This window comes from Scomber japonicus, chromosome 10 (assembly GCF_027409825.1).
Source record: "Scomber japonicus isolate fScoJap1 chromosome 10, fScoJap1.pri, whole genome shotgun sequence".
Lineage (NCBI taxonomy): Eukaryota > Metazoa > Chordata > Actinopteri > Scombriformes > Scombridae > Scomber > Scomber japonicus.
This window is the reverse complement of record NC_070587.1, coordinates 28,151,293-28,167,317: the sequence shown is the minus strand read 5'-3', so window position 1 is coordinate 28,167,317 and position 16,025 is coordinate 28,151,293. Positions and strand designations below refer to the sequence as shown.

At 47.5% G+C, this 16,025-nt stretch overlaps 1 protein-coding gene across 1 annotated transcript; it reads right to left on the bottom strand.

Annotated features, from left to right (window-relative positions):
* Positions 1–1,590: 1,590 nt before the first annotated feature.
* Positions 1,591–11,778, bottom strand: ggctb (gamma-glutamylcyclotransferase b). Its single transcript, XM_053327652.1, has 4 exons — positions 11,668–11,778; positions 11,438–11,583; positions 11,182–11,314; positions 1,591–1,752 (listed from the first exon to the last, which is right to left on the bottom strand). The coding sequence occupies exons 1-4, from the start codon at positions 11,776–11,778 to the stop codon at positions 1,591–1,593; spliced, it is 552 nt and encodes a 183-aa protein (XP_053183627.1).
* Positions 11,779–16,025: the final 4,247 nt, after the last annotated feature.

The window sequence follows — 16,025 nt, the reverse complement described above, 5'->3', positions numbered from 1 at the left end:
AGGTTTGAGCAATTATGACAAAAATAACCTGGCAGTTCTCATAATAGATGTACATTTAATAAAAAAACACCTCAACGGAATGCAGTATAGGTTTGTAAGGTTTATTGCAATACGAATGAGAAAATAAGATAAATGAAGAACATAGGGACTTTGTGGGGACAACATCTTGGCTGGCAGTCCTCAGGCTGTATTGTAACCCCAGAGGTCCCTAAGAAGAGAACACTTAGAGTAACTTGGGGATCACTAAAACAAAATAAATCCTATAATTGTATCTAGATCAGTGGAACTGACACAAATTATACGACAGACCCCAATTTGATAAGATTTTTGCTTTTAAATGTTTTATTACAGAAAGTATATGGAGCCCACATTCAAAATAGTAATACATTCTATCATTGTGTTATGTATAGATGGAATTAAAATAAATTATTTCTCTTAGTGTTGGGGACCTCCTGGAATCCCCTAAAGGAACCCTGTGGGTCCCTGGAGGCCACTTTGAAGACACTGATCTAGACATCTGATACAATTTCTTACTGTAACCCTCACATTTAAAAAAGAAGCACTTAATAGACACAATTTATTCATGTATAAAACTGTTTAGATCATAATGGCAATGTCATTACAAGGAGTAAATTCACTCTGGTCCCTTGCTGCAGCATAGCATTGCCCCCTACAGGACAGATATAAAAAATGTTTAGAGCATTCATTTTTAGGCACATAATGCAATGGGATTTGATCACAATTCAATTTAATTTAGTTTGAGCTAGCACCAAGGTTAGAGCATTCTGTTGGAAGAAATACAGTGTATTCCAGGTTAATAAAAGCCAGGGTAATCACAAGTTAAAAAGTTAGCAGGCATTAAACTCAGCCCTGACCAGGAATTTCCATCAATGTCATTTTTCTTAGTTCAGAGAAAATTGATAAAGAAGACACTGTACACACTGTATACACCACGTTGATGTATATTTCAAATAATGTCACAGCTGGCTAGGTGCGACATGAAAAGCAGCATCACAAATATTACATTTCATAGAGCATTAAAGGAATACATTGTAAACAAACGTTTTTTTTTTTTTTTTTTTTACATGTTTTCTTCACATTATGACCATTTATATTTAATATGCTTTCCTACCTCCTAAAGCAAGATTTTACTCAGCCATGACGCAAAGTCATGCTATGAGCAAGAAATATGCATCAAACTCTATCCCATTCATAAAAACACAAAGACACAATTGTGAAGCCAAAAAGAAAATAAGATTATTTTTTCTTATTGTTCTTCATGATTTGTATTCAAAATTTCTGTTGATTTGTCACACTTCTATACTGTCAAAATGTGACTATTTTTATGCTGTATTCTGTTAGCGATTGACAGCAGCCAAAGACTCACAGATCAGGAAACTTGAATTAAGGTTAGACTAGTTAGACATGAAGCAGCTTTGATTTGAAATAGAATGCCTTTATTGTCATTGTACATTATAGTACAACAAGATTAAGCTAGTTAAAGTGAACTTGTTAAGCTACCATATTAAATTGAATGCAGCTACAGGGACTTTCTTACAGTGAAAGGTGGACCTGGATTCTGCCTGACCATCAGACATTAGAATGGTGGTTGTCCCTCTTTTTCACTCTTCTGGCTTGCTCCAACTCAGCCATCATAGGTAGAAGGCCCTCATACATGTTGGTCTTGATTGCTTTCAGCTTCTCCTGGTAGTCCTTTGGCAAGCCATTTTGCTCTGCTCCCATCACAATGACCTGCAGTGGTTAAGGAAACTGAATATATTGACTGTCCTGAATGAACAATAAAATCCCTGATTTTCTCACAACAACCAATAAGGTTGTACAAATATCAACTTACTGCTTATGTTGTGCTTATAACTCAGCTTTTATGAGCATCAAGTGAGCTCAGAGGGGATTGTGAGGGAATTTTTGTGTCATGAGGGACTCATTGTGTCAGGCCTTTTGTTATACTAGATAAGACATGAAAAGCAAACTGACCATCTTTTGACCTAGCATATGATATCTTTGAAGGGTTTCTGTCTTTTGTTACTTTACGACTTCTTTTGTTGTACTTTCTTACTTTGTCACCCTGTCTTATTCAAATTCCACTGGGAGGTACTATATAAAAGCTGAAACGAAGGTTACGATATTGTAACCCTAGTTATATTAGCACAGGCGGAGCCCTCTACTGGACTCTATGGGTACTATACTCCACCAATCGCGTACGCGCGATGGCCCACTGAAATTTTGCATGTACGTAGCCGGCCGCTAGGGCGTGTCTACCTGACCCGCCTCCTTCGGCGGGTATATAAGCAGGTGCATCGCCAGCTGCCCTCATTCCACCAAACTTCAGCGTAAGGCGAAAGAGCGGCAGGGTCCCTTTGTAGAGGGCTCCACCTGTGCTAATATAACTAGGGTTACAATATCGTAACCTTCGTTATATCTCACACAGGCTTCGCCCTCTACTGGACTCTATGGGTACAGTAGGCGAAGCCCGACTTATGTACTCCCTGCCGCGGGAGAGGCTCCGCCCACTGACCAGGCCAGTTACAGGTTAGGTACCAGACCCAGCCATCACTTTATTGATCTAAGCCGCCATGCGGAGTGATAACGGATCCAACCTCCCGCCAGTTAGCAGCATCTGGCTAGACTGGGTGAGGTTGTGGTCTAACCTCGCACCTTATTGCCCGCGTCTTAGTTGAGCGCGACCCAATGCCGGTGCATGACACCCTGTGGGGGCCGAGTATAAAACACTCGACACATCCCTCTTCTCACATGTCCTGTGACCCTATGGTGAGCACAGATCTGGAGAAGGAGCCTGACACGTCCAAGAGATAGAACCGTATGAACGGGCAGGGTGAAGACCACGATGCTGCCGTACATATGTCCTCAACACTCGCACCGCTGAACAGGGCCGCAGACGTCGCCACATTTCGTGTGGAGTGCGCCCGAACCGCAGCGGGCGGCTCCCGATTCGCTTGACTGTAGGCTGCGGAGATACCATCACACAGCCACTTCGCCAAGCGTTTCTTGGACAAGGCTCTGCCAGCCGTCCCGTCACCATAACACACCAACAACTGTTCTGTGTTTCTGACGGTGGCCGTGCGGTCGACATAGCATGTCAACGCACGTACAGGGCACAGGAGATGCAGTTTCGCCTCCCTCGAATCCCCATGAGGGGGAGGGTGAAAAGCCTCCAGTTGAATAGTTCTCGACCGAAATGAACTTCTTATGTTCTTGGGAACATAAGAAGGGTTCGGTTTAAGGATGGCACCGCTGCGGTCCCCACGTAGGAGTAAACAACTCGGGTGGACCGACAAGGCGCACAATTCACTCACTCTTTTGGCTGACGTCAGAGCAAGAAGCACTGCTGTCTTGAATGACAACGCCTTTAGAGAGGAGTGTTCTAAGGGCTCGTAGGGGTCCCTAGTAAGGGCCTCGAGCACCAACGGCAATTCCCATTGTGGTACAGAAGTGCGTGCCACAGGCCGCTGTCTTCTGACCCCCTGCAGGAATCGTTTCACCAGAGGGTGGGCGAAGACTGGACCTCCGCCCAACCCTTCGTGGCATGATGAGATGGCTGCAGCGTAAACTTTGATAGTCGCGTGAGACAGCCCTCTATCAACCAAAAGCTGTAGAAAGGAAAGAGTGTCCCCCACTGGACATGTCAGTGGGTCCACTCCCCTTTCCTTGCACCACCGCTGGAAACCCAACCATTTTGGCCTGTAACAGGCAATGGTGGACCCAGCCCTAGCCGCCTGAATGGTTTGCACCACCTGAGCAGTCAGCCCAGCCCGCATCAGCCTGTCCCTCTCAGGAGCCAGGCCTGAAGCGGCTGGCCCAGGGTCGGCAGCGCCTGTATTGCGTCCGCCTCCTGCGACAGCGCCCCCTGGAACTGGGGGATGGGCCATGGTGGAGTCACCGCCATCAGGGTCAGCACCGCGTACCACAGGGCTGACCGCCGGTCGGGGGCCACCAGAATGACCCTCAGCCGCTCCACTCTCACTCTCTCCAGTAGCTGGGGGATGAGGTGGAGGGGGGGGAAGGCATAAAGCAGCCTTCTTGGCCATGGCGCGTGCAAACGCGTCCACCCCCAAGGGTGGACGGTCCTGCGGCCTCAGGGAGAACCAGAGAGGGCAGTGGGTGTTCGACCTGTCGGCAAACAGGTCTACCGTTGCCCTCCCAAATCGTGACCAGATCTGCACCACTCCTGGTTGCAGCCTCCACTCGTCGTCCAGGGGACCGCCCCTCGACATAAGGTCGGCCCCCCTGTTTTCGAGCCCTGGAATGTGGAGGGCTCTCAGAGATTGTAGGTGCTCTGAAGCCCATGACCACAGGTTCTCTGCCATCACTAGCAGGGCTGCGGAGTGTACACCGCCCTGTCTGTTGATGTAAGCGACCGTGGTGCGGTTGTCGGTCCTCACCAGCACGTGTCTCCCCTTTAGTAGGGGACCAAAGTGTTGGAGAACCAGTAACACTGCCTGTAGTTCGAGTAGGTTGATGTGGCGTACCTCCCCCGGAGGCCACACACCACCAATCGCCTTCTCCAGGCAGGTGCCTCCCCACCCCTTCAGGGAGGCATCCGTCAACACCGCTGTGTAGGAGGTCACCCGTCCCAGCGGCGTCCCGGTTAACAGATGTTGAGGGGACCCCCAGTACCGCAGGTTGTCCTGCACCGTTGGGGGGACTGTCAGCAGCCGAAACTTTTGCCTCTTGTCCAAGTGTAGGCCGGTGAACCATCTCTGCAGACGGCGCATGCGCAACAGTCCCAGTGGAACCACCGGGTGAGCTGCCGCCATGTGCCCCAGTGCCTGCATTACTGTCAAGGCTGTAACACGTGAGCCCCGTCGCAGCTTGAGAACCTCCTGCTGCAGGGCCGTCCGTCTGGACTCCGACAGAACGGCCCTCAGTCTGACGGAGTCGAGCACCATCCCCAAGTACTCGGCCTGCTGGCTCGGTTGGGGGGTGCTCTTCTTCCAGTTGATAGCAAACCCCAATCTGGTCAGGTGCAGTATCAACTGAGCTGTATGAAAAATGGCCCATTGTTTGGACCTGGCCATCACAATGAGGTCGTCCAAATAAAAGAAGACCCTCATGCCTCGGCCACACAACGGTTGTAGCGCTGCGTCCACACATTTGCTGAACGTGCGGGGGGCCAGGGAATAGCCGAATGGGAGCCTGTTGTATTCGTAGGCTGTTCCCTGGAAGGCGAAACGCAGGAACTTCCTGTGTTTTGTCGCCACCTCGACATGAAAATAAGCGTCCTTCAGGTCGATGGTTGTGAACCAGTCGCCTGGCTGGACGAGCTCCAGCAGCTTCCTCGTGGTCAGCATGCGGAATGTTTTGCGACCGATATGCATGTTCAGGGCACGGAGGTCCAGGATGGGTCTGTAATCCCCCGTCTTTTTGGGGACCAAAAAGTATGGGGAGTAAAAACCTCGTTCCCTGTCGTGGGGAGGGACAATTGACACAGCCTGTTTTGATATCAGGTCCTGAATTTCCCTCTCGAGAAAATCTATCTCTTGTTGAGAGGATAGATTTATCGCCCGTATGCCTCTGAATGCTGGTGGGAGCCCGCAGAACTGGAGAGAATATCCTAGTTTGAGGGTCCTGTCCAGCCAGTTCGTCAACACACAGCTGCTTCGCCACTCCTCATGAAACCACGTGAGGGGACGCGCAGGCAGCTGTGGAGCGGCTTTCAGAAAATTGTGGTACACAATTTCGGCCCTCTCCGCCGCCAAACCGCCATAAAAGGGAGTTCGGCCCATGGGGGGCCCTCTGTGAAAGGGCTGAGTCGTTCCTGAACGCGGCAGGCCCGGTTTACGAGCCGCCGTGGTCGTCTGTGAACGCAACTCTGATGTCCGAGGCGGTGAGGCGACACCTGAACGCCCCTTCACCGTCCGACATTTTACAGTCACAGGAAAAACACTGTCCCTGCTGCTGTCATTTTCTTCCGTGGAAATAATAACAGGGGAACAGGCAGGGTTGTTTAGCTCAGCTTCACGACATGCGTACCAAGGAGAAACGCTTTTACTTTCAGCGAGCTCCACTCGGCGATTGCGAGGGGCCCGCGACGCCGTTAGCGAGCAGCTAGCTGCTAACGCCCGCCTCGCGAAGTGGTCAGAGGCCTTGACCGCTTGGACAGGGACTCTGACCGTTCCGCTGCCGTTTGGCGGGGGGCTGGCTCGTGTTAACCTGGCCGTTTCGATGTAGCGGCGCGGGTTAAACGAACGGTGCTGCAGCTGAGTAACGTCACGGTCTGAGTGCGCGTTACGCAAGCTAACCCTGTCTTTGTTAGAAAGTGGAGCCTCGTCGTAGCCGGCGGCTAGGCGGTGGTAATCATCGCCTGTCAGCCGGTGAACGAGCTGCGCTGGGCCGGCCGTTACAGTAGCACTGTGCAAGGCTAGCTGTGTGGTCGCTACAACCGGTGGGGAGCGATATTTACCTATGCATCGCCGCCGGTTGCGCTCATATGGAGGGACAACCGCGGATCTTTCCCGGTTAAAAGAGACAACAATGTTCCGCTCAGCCTTGTTACTCACAAAGGATGCGGCTGAGGGTGTGTGTTGTGTGTGTGCTTGAGTGACCGTGACCGGGGGCCTCGTACGCCGGGCCCGCTGCGGGGATGCAACGGTGGAGCACACATTACCGGAAGCCCGCTGGATGGTGCAGCGTATGCTACACCGACCGGGGCTGTCCAGCAAGCCGGGGGTATGGGAGGGGAGGATTTTGCTCTTTTAATGGTGTAACGTGTTTTAATAAAAACAGTTTCAACATTTTCAGCACGTTTAGTTACACAAGCAGAACATACAGAACCATAACATGAACCATGAGGGAGGGTGGCGGAGCAACCCGCTTGCGCCATTCCTCCCGTTAGCTGTCATTTTGGTTGCTGTGCGCCCCAGGAACAGGACAGCTTCGGCCGGGGCCTCTGTCCGCTGGTGCCGCGTGCAGCGGGGCGAGACACGCTTGCGTCCCATGGAGGGCGCTGCTGTGGTGGGGCCGGCGGAACCGGCTGCTGGTCAGCTGGGGGGGACGCTCTCTCCTCCTCGCCGTAGCATTGCGACGCGGCAGCGTCCTTTCTCGCTGCTTGGCGGCGACAGCGAGCGGCAGATGGCGGCTCAGCTGCGCCTTTTCTTCCTCCAGCCTCTTCAGCCGCTGTGTCACTGTGGTGAGAGAGCCAAAGAGGCCGTCTGACGACACTGGTGCAGCCAGGAGATCCTCTCGATCCCTTCTGGGGAGGGCGGTGAGGCCAAGCCAGACGTGGCGAGAGCCGACGACCGACAGCAGCAGTAGCGACGCCCTGGATGAGGTTGTTGATCTGACCGACAGTACGGCCGAGACAATCAACAGCGTCAGTGGAAGGGGGGGGCGTCACGCGACAGTGAAGCTGCTGCCGCGACGCCCAGCACACCCAAGTTGTTTGCTGCTGCTGCAAGTTGCGCGCCCCGTTGGAACATTTTGTCCAAATATTCCAGCGTATCTTTATCCTGTGGCAGCGGTGGTAGCGGCTTCCTGTGCCCTGACCAACCAGCTGACTGTGGGATAATGAGCGCAGCAAGAGCCTCTTCCAGCGGGGGCACACCGGGGAACACCGTCTCCGTTTGGCCCTGCACACGCAGGAAAGACGTCATACCCACGACCGTCGCTTTGGTTTTCAGCGGCTCCTGCCAAGACGCTCTTACACATTGCCAAATGTCGGGGAGCGCTGGGGAGATGAACACAGGTCGGGGTGGCTGAGCCGGGCCATAAAACCCCTGACGGAGTCGGCTCACAGGCTTCGGTGGCAGCGGAGGGGGCAAGGGAAGCCCGACACACTCTGCTGCCGCCGTCATGACTTTCGGAAAGTCCAGCTTGATTGAAGCGGTGCCGGAAACAGCCGAGGCGTCAGAGAGGGAGAGCTCATCATCCTCGTCCTCGTCTCCTCGCGGCGGCGGGCCGGGACCAAAGGCTGAGTCGGGCCCGGGCGGCGGAGCTTCATCAGGCGTTATGGTGGTGGTGTATGCCGGAGCGGCGTCCTCCTCCTCCATGGCGTCATCTTCTGATTCCCGCTCTTCTTCCTCACTGCCGTCAGGAGACAAGGTGAGAAGCGATTCGCCGGAGAAGAAGTCAGCTCGCTGCTGGCGGCGAACACGGGGAAGGTCTCGGCAGCAGAGTGGGCACTCGCCGATCGCTGAAGTAAAAAGGAATGAGGGCAGCTGGCGATGCACCTGCTTATATACCCGCCGAAGGAGGCGGGTCAGGTAGACACGCCCTAGCGGCCGGCTACGTACATGCAAAATTTCAGTGGGCCATCGCGCGTACGCGATTGGTGGAGTATAGTACCCATAGAGTCCAGTAGAGGGCGAAGCCTGTGTGAGGTATAACAAGTTGTTGCTTGGCAGAACGACTGTGTGTCCTTCTCCATGCTGGCATGTACTGAGTAAAAGGGAAAGATTCATCACTCCATCGTATGTGTAGTGTGTGTGTGTGTGTGTGTGTGTGTGTGCGCGTGTGAATGTGCATGTATGTGGGGATGTAAGGAGGGAGGGTAGAGCATTGTGCTACTGTACAGTGACTTCTGCTAAATATTTTATGCATTATGTGTATTCTGTCTTTTATGTTTATGTACGTAAAGAGCCAAGTGTGACTATAATCTGTGTGTTGATGTGAGACGCTGGTACTTTCTTTTTGTATGCCCAAGATGAATTTCTCTTGAGAGACAATAAAGATCAATCAATCAATCAGAGCTTGATAAGCGCAGTTTCAGGAGCGGGAACACACACCAATTACACCCCTTCCGACTCCTATATAAACAGACCTAACAGCTTCCCCCTCGCTCACTCTTGCTTTCGAGTTTCACGTGCAGGCAGTCTCAGTCAAGCTTTCATGGTCCTCCCAGAAACAGATCGTACTTCCCACATTGCATCAACAGAACTTGAACAAATGCTACGATTACTACTCCAAGAGCGAAGTCACCACGGATCACGAACTGCAGATCAACCCATCCGACTTGACTGAAGATTCGTGGGAAACCGGTTCTCCTCTCGTCACCCAGCAGCAGACTGCAGCTGAGCGTCCCGCGGGGCATATGCCGGCCTCGCAGGCTCTTCAACTCACGCTCCCCTGATGTGACCGATCTGCGGCTTCCTCTCCTCCACTAGCGAGGGCAACCAGGGAAGCAACAGACAAAGCCACTGTTTATAATAAAAATGTTATAATAATATATGTGTTTTGATTGTGTTTCAAATAAAAGTAAATAGAAACGGTTTTGGAGTATAAACATATGTGTTTAAAAAATGAATAGCTACTGGTGCATTCAAATAAACCACTCTTTAATAGAATACCGTTTTTACGGTACATTAATCTCCTAACATCACTGTCACCCATACACAGTTCACTCCTAATGGCTAAAGTAATAAAGCTGCATCTACATCACATCATGTATTTTTGTCACCACATCTTTTGAGGAAGTTGGAAGTAGTTATGAACTGATGGAGAAGAGCTGCATTTTTAACAATTGAATTGGACATTGCTTTATGTATGACTTCAAATCTGCATTTCATGTTTGTACAAACAATTTGGAAAGTGCGCAAACATTAGGGGGAGGCTTAGACACAATGTCCTTTTAAAAAAAGAGAAAGAGAGAACAATTGGACCCCAATACATCAGAATGAAAACAATTTTAGTAAGTTTAAAGAGATAGGTCTTTGAGGGGGAAAAATGTGGGTTCATTGCACAAATCATGTCTTCAACCTCTTGTGTGGACCAGTAATAAAAACAGCATTTCACATACAGTAACAGGTGCAATCCTCTATCAGTTTTGCACATGAGTCAATCTCCATCACATACCCATTTGTTCACATAAGTGACTCATTGAAATTTGGGCCTGAGCAGAGGATAAATGTAATCTTTGCCATACTAGAGACTGTATTGTTCCGTTCTGTATGTTACAACCATGTGAGCAATAACGTGATTCAAAAATGGCAGTCAATGTGAGAATGCCTCACTCACAGCTCACAAGGCCATGCATAACAGAGAGAACAATGCTGTGGACTCTTGCATATACACTGTAGAAGACAAAGCTGCAGCTATAAAGCCACGTTGGCCCTTTCTGCATGCTGCTTTTCTATCAGGCATATTGGAGCTCTCACATGTGCAAAAGAACAATCTAGCATTCTCGCTTACAAGCTGTCAGAACTATAAAATGTAGCATGACAGAGGGGGTGTGTCCTAAATGTTTTGACCTGTTGATCACATAGTCAGGTGATGAGGAGTGTGTGCAGACTGATACCCATTCCAGATGCTTCACAGAGGGAAATAGGTGGTGAAGCTCCTGACCTGATTCATAATCTGCTCTATTATCTTTCTTTTTTAAAGTATATTTTTTCGGGCTTTTTTGCCTTTAATGTACAGGACAGTGGAAATAGACAGGAAACAGGAGGCAGAGAGAGGGGGAATGACACGCAGGATAAAACCACTCGGCTCAGGATTCGAACCGGGATCACCTGCAACGAGGACTATAGCCTCAACACATGGGGCGGGCGCTCTACTCGCTGAGCTATGCTCAACCCATCTATTATCTTGCTAATTAAAAACAACAACATTAAAACAACCATGTTTGACATCACACAGAATGAGAGACACAATTAAAGCATCACTTACAATGTAATCCGTGGGTGACTAGTGACCAGTGCTGTGTGGTCAGTGCTGTCATTACAAAGATTTATAACAAATTCCCTCAAATTCATCTACAGTGTCATAGTTTTCAATGTCATAGATTAAACCAGAACTACACAAGCTGATCCTGTCCACTGCAAATTTACATTTTAATAGGCCTGACTGACAAATCTGGGCTGACATTATAATATCAGCATATTTGATCTTATTGCAGCTCTATCAGTGTGTATCTTGGCCAATAAATAACAAAACATTACAGTGCATAAATGCCAGTACTGGTAAATAAAAGATAAATTAATGAACATGCATACAAAATTCATCATTGTGCATCTTGTGTGTGGTTAGATTTAGGTTACTATAACACTTTAGTTAAGGTAGTTTTGGCTAACAAATTGATTGAAAATATGAATTATGAAAATATGAATTATGAAAATATATATTATTACAATATGTATTGTTTCATGGGATTTGTTGGGACCAAGTGCTGTGAGCCCACAGGCATGGACGCAGTAAAATCTCTCTTACCTGTAGGTACTGTGGCGATGGTGGGGCATACACACAGCTGTTCATTATGTAAGTACGACAGTTAAGTTCCTGGCCTTTTGTCTTCACTGATAGCTCCATGGGACTGTATGCACCTAATGTCACATTCTCTTGACTGTGTGTGTGCACATGTGGACAAACATAAAAACACACATATCATAATGGATGTCAATTTTACATGGAAACATTCAAGGAAATAAGCAAAGGCCATTAAGAAATTGTTGAATGAAAGCTTTACCTGTCTAGAGACTCCAGATCAGACATGTTCATCCTCCACACCACACCCCACACCTCGTCTCCTGGACTGTGCTCTATGGTGGCCACACCTCCATGCCACCGGTCACTGGCAAGACCTTCATGGTTCCCAAACACCAATTTATAGTCCTAAAAAACAGCAAACAAATCAAGTAATTCTTGTGTACAGTTCAAATAGGACAGAACATTGATTCTCCTAACATCAGACTGTACCTTTAGCCTGGCCACACAGTGTACTGTTGCAGACGGATTCTTAAGCTGGAGCCGCTCCTTCAGCAGGTTGCTGCCATATGCAAAGTACAGGAAGGTGTGGTTATTCTCCATGTTGTCTCCAGTTTAACCAGAAGATGAGCACAATGAAGAGTGAGGCAAGGAAGATTATGAGCAGTCAGAGTAAGGCAACAATGACAACGAGAGCTGAGCTGAGCCACAGTTGTGTGTTTGGAGGAGCAAAGGGCTAAAGTGAGAGAGCATGAGCTAAAGTGGGACAGAAATAAAGTAAAGGCCTTCCAGCACTCACACACCATTCTCATGTTAATCCCCTGCACTGCCACTGAGCTCTATTCACATTCACAATACATGGTTTGCCTCATGTGTTGAGCCAACACTACTGAGCCCTACACATAGATTGTTATACATACATTCAAGCACACTTTCACCATCATCAGATAAATAATAATAACTTTCAAATGAATAGTCATTAATACAACATACAGCACTTTTCTAAATAGGGTTTAAAAGTGCTGAACACTAAAACCAACAGAGTAAACAGTAAAAAATGCTGAATAGATTACAAGAATTTAAAAGTACAACAGAATACAAGAGAAAACAATTAGAACCATAGAAAAATAAGACCAAGACAAGACAAAACTTCCCACAGTCATTGGTTGTCCGTACCCAGGTGTGACCTCCACCCATGGATCCAGGATCACAAAACCAAAGCTCCCCCTCTCCTCATTCTCTATCTCCAATTGCTCTGTCTTCAATGTGCCTTCTCCAGCTGCTGCTGCAGGAGCAGCTCAGCTCTTCTCATGTGTGGCCTGGCAGACACACACAGAGCTCTCCTGAATAAGCAGTGACTTGAGAGCCTACTTAAGGCTGATTTATGCTTCTACGTTGGGTTGACGTTAAAGTTGAAGTATGTAACTCTGACACCAAGCGTTTAGAAATGGTACTGCGGCCCACGTTCAAAACACTGGAGAGAGCTGTCACTCCTCGCCCCCCTCCCTGCCAGAGCCTACTTCACGCGGGTTGCCAGTTGTTGGACGTGATCCTGCATATCCTCCTCCGTATCAGCGGGTGCAGCTGAGGGCTGTATGACGCTGTAACCGTCTCCAGCCGTCTCCATGTTTCAAAGGCATCTCCTATACATACCCTTGTTTTGTTTCTCAAATTGTCACAACGTATTTGAGAGTCATAATGAGTTTTTTTTTTTGGTTTTGTAACATCAGACTGCAGCTCAGTGGCACCTGGCAACCTGGCTGCTGAAACACTACTGAATTGGTGATTGGTAGCTAGGTGGTGGGTGGAGCATCAGGCCAAAACACCGAATGACAACATAAACATTACTTGAGGGCTGCAACTGAGCTTTTCAAATGTGAATATTCTGACTGGACTACTACTGTCAGTGATATCAGTGTTTGAAATTAACATGATTCCTTAATGTCTGTTGATATTAAGGGCAATTTTATGATTACTTGGAATATATTTGTTACATACAGCTACTTTAAGCCACCGGCGTACCTACACAGAGCTCTCTGCGTCACTGTGAACCCCTACGCCGTCCCCTGACATGCACCTCCAGAAATGTAATAATTAATAGAACAATGTTATGTGACAATCGATCATGTGCATTACAACAAAACACTGCAGAAACTCAAAATCTTATAGTCAAAATAAATCTCATTTCACTTAAAGGAGGTCCGGACACTCTTTCCCTGGCGTAAGGAAAATGACCTCAACCTCAATACAAAGAAAAATACGAAGAAATAATCATAGACTTTAGGATATACAAGAACACACTTCATACTGAGCTGTGCATTGACGGGGAGAAAGTTGACAGAGTCTCCAGCTTCAAATTTCTGGGAGTCCATATTTCTGAAGACCTCACCTGGAGCCTTAACACCTCACACCTGATCAAAGAGGCCCAAAAGCGTCTCTTCCACCTGAGAATGCTGAAGCGCAACAGACTTCAGCAGAAGCTGCTCATTAACTTTTAAAGTGTACTAACTTATGGGTGCACAGTCTGGTACTCCAGCTGTACTGCAGCGGAGAAAAAAGACCTTCAGCAGGTGGTTAAAACAGCTCAGTGGATTGGATCTACTCAAGCCGCCTCCTCCATTATTTATTTATTATTGTGTTACTTATCTGTGCATTATCTGTTACTTAACCCCCCCTCTATGCAGATTTTTTTGGTGCTACAAACGGGATTTCATTGTGTCATGCAATGACAATACATAAGCATCTATATAATATCTATATTACACAGAAAATAAGGTGTAAAAACATCTGTGTCATACCTGGGAAGGGACTAGAGACGTCAATAGCCATTCAGGTTAATTGCACCACGACAAAACACAATGTGATGGAGAGACGCAGAACGTTGAAAGGTTCATGATGGCGTTGGGGCACCGGAGAGTTCCGGCATGGAGGGTACGTAGAAGCCTATATCAGCCTTCAGGTTTCAGCAAGAAAGGCTAGTTAGCATTGAGCTGCTAACTGGTACAACAAATGGACAATCAGCGGCCTCCTCAGAAACCTGGACCCCCTGATCTGCACGTCTTACAGATGAAGCCATTTCAAAGTTCCCCTGTTTCCTTGATGGCTCCTTGACTGGTCCCTGACAGGTCCTTGGCTGGCCGATAATGGCCCGTATTATTTATCTGAGCCTAAAATTAAAATATGAAAAGGCTTTTTCTTTTTGTTTGATTAAAAAAAAAATTACAAAATAATCAGTAGTCAGTAGTCTATTTAATTTTTTGATTTCATTCAATGAATTTCGGATGACCGGTCAGTAAAAAATCATAAAAACATCAGAATGTGGGCTAGTTTGTGACAGAAGCACCATCTCCTGGTCATACCCAGTATTACAATGAATGAGGATAAGATACACAAGCCCAGGAGAAGGAGTGGGTTGTTTCAGCTGCTGGAACGCAGCTGGAACTTGGCTGGGAGTCGGCTGCCATTCAGCTGGCTTTCAGCTTGAATGGGAACTTTGAAGTGGCTACTACCGACTACCCAAAAAGCCGGCATCACTAATGGTGAGAGAAAATCATGAGACCAGCAACGATCTCAGATCACAACTTTTATTATAATCTAGCAGCAAGATGAGAGTTCAGAATACTGCACACATAGAGTTGCATGAAGAAGTCCCCCTAATCTAAAATGAGCTACCGTTTTAGGTAACACTTTACTTGAAGGTATTGTCATAAGAGTGACATGACACTGTCATAACTGTTAAATGACACAGTCATGAACATGTCATAAACATTATGTCAATGTCAGAGGTGGAAAGAAATGAATTACATTTACTCGCATTACCATTATTGAGTAGTTTTTTTGTGTACTTCTACTTTTTGAAGTAGTTTTAAAAATCTGTACTTTTACTTTTACTTAAGTATATTTTGTGTGAAGTACTGTACTTGGCTACATTTTAAATCACATCTGTTCTGAGTAAAAAATGTTGGCCAAATTTTTTATTTTTTTTAAAGCAAAGGGGATCTACAGCATTAAGCATGATGCGTTCATGTGAAAAGGACAGCGTTGTAAATGATAGAATTAAGCGAATGGTGTACAGGGGCACCGCCTTTTTACCGGTGTTACTTAAAAGTTTGGTCTTCTTTGGGTCATTTAAAGAAAAGTTATTGCTCTTATGACTTTGACCCGTATTGATTTATAGATTTGCAGTATGACTGTTGGTGAAAAAAAGGATGGTTTACAGCAAGGACGATTGTAGGACTAGGATCAGACCTTTAGAGGGGTTCAGCTCCTAATAAGAATTTGACATTCAATGCCATGCAAGTGTTCAGTGTTTCCCCACACAATTTACCTCTATGTCCTGTTACTATTTTACAATGCTTATTGCTAATGTTAGCCACATGGCTACCAGTTCAGAGCAAGGGGGGAGTTGTGGGTTCTCCAAGTGAAGTTCAAAAACCTGCAGTCCCCCCCCCCGCGGCCTCTGGGGGCTGGTGCCAGAAGGGAGCAATTTCCCATTGAGCCCCATGTTAAAATAGCCAACTTTACAGGGGGGGGGGGTGAATTTTTTCAATTATGAAAATAATTTATTGACATGAGGTACTCTTTAAATGAACAGACAATGAACAAACAAAACAATCAGTATATACAATAAGTAATAATAAACTTTTAAAATAAAATAAAAAATAGGGGCAGTGTTTGGCTCGGTTGGTGGAGCACCCGCCCCATGTGAGGCAATAGTCCGTGCTGCGGGCAACCTGGGCGTGGAGGCTGGCCGGGGCCTGGGCTGGGCGACCAGCTGGGGCCTGGGCTGGGCGACTGGCAGAGGCATGGGTGTGGGGGCCGGCAAGGGCCTGGTCTGGGCGACCGGCAGA

Excerpts from the sequence above, each read along its gene's own strand:
- ggctb (XM_053327652.1), bottom strand. The coding sequence starts at position 11,778 with ATGGAGAATAACCACACCTTCCTGTACTTTGCATATGGCAGCAACCTG. Across the intron at positions 11,584-11,667 it reads ACTGTGTGGCCAGGCTAAAG|GACTATAAATTGGTGTTTGG; the intron begins GTACAGTCTGAT and ends GCTGTTTTTTAG. Across the intron at positions 11,315-11,437 it reads GATCTGGAGTCTCTAGACAG|TCAAGAGAATGTGACATTAG; the intron begins GTAAAGCTTTCA and ends GCACACACACAG.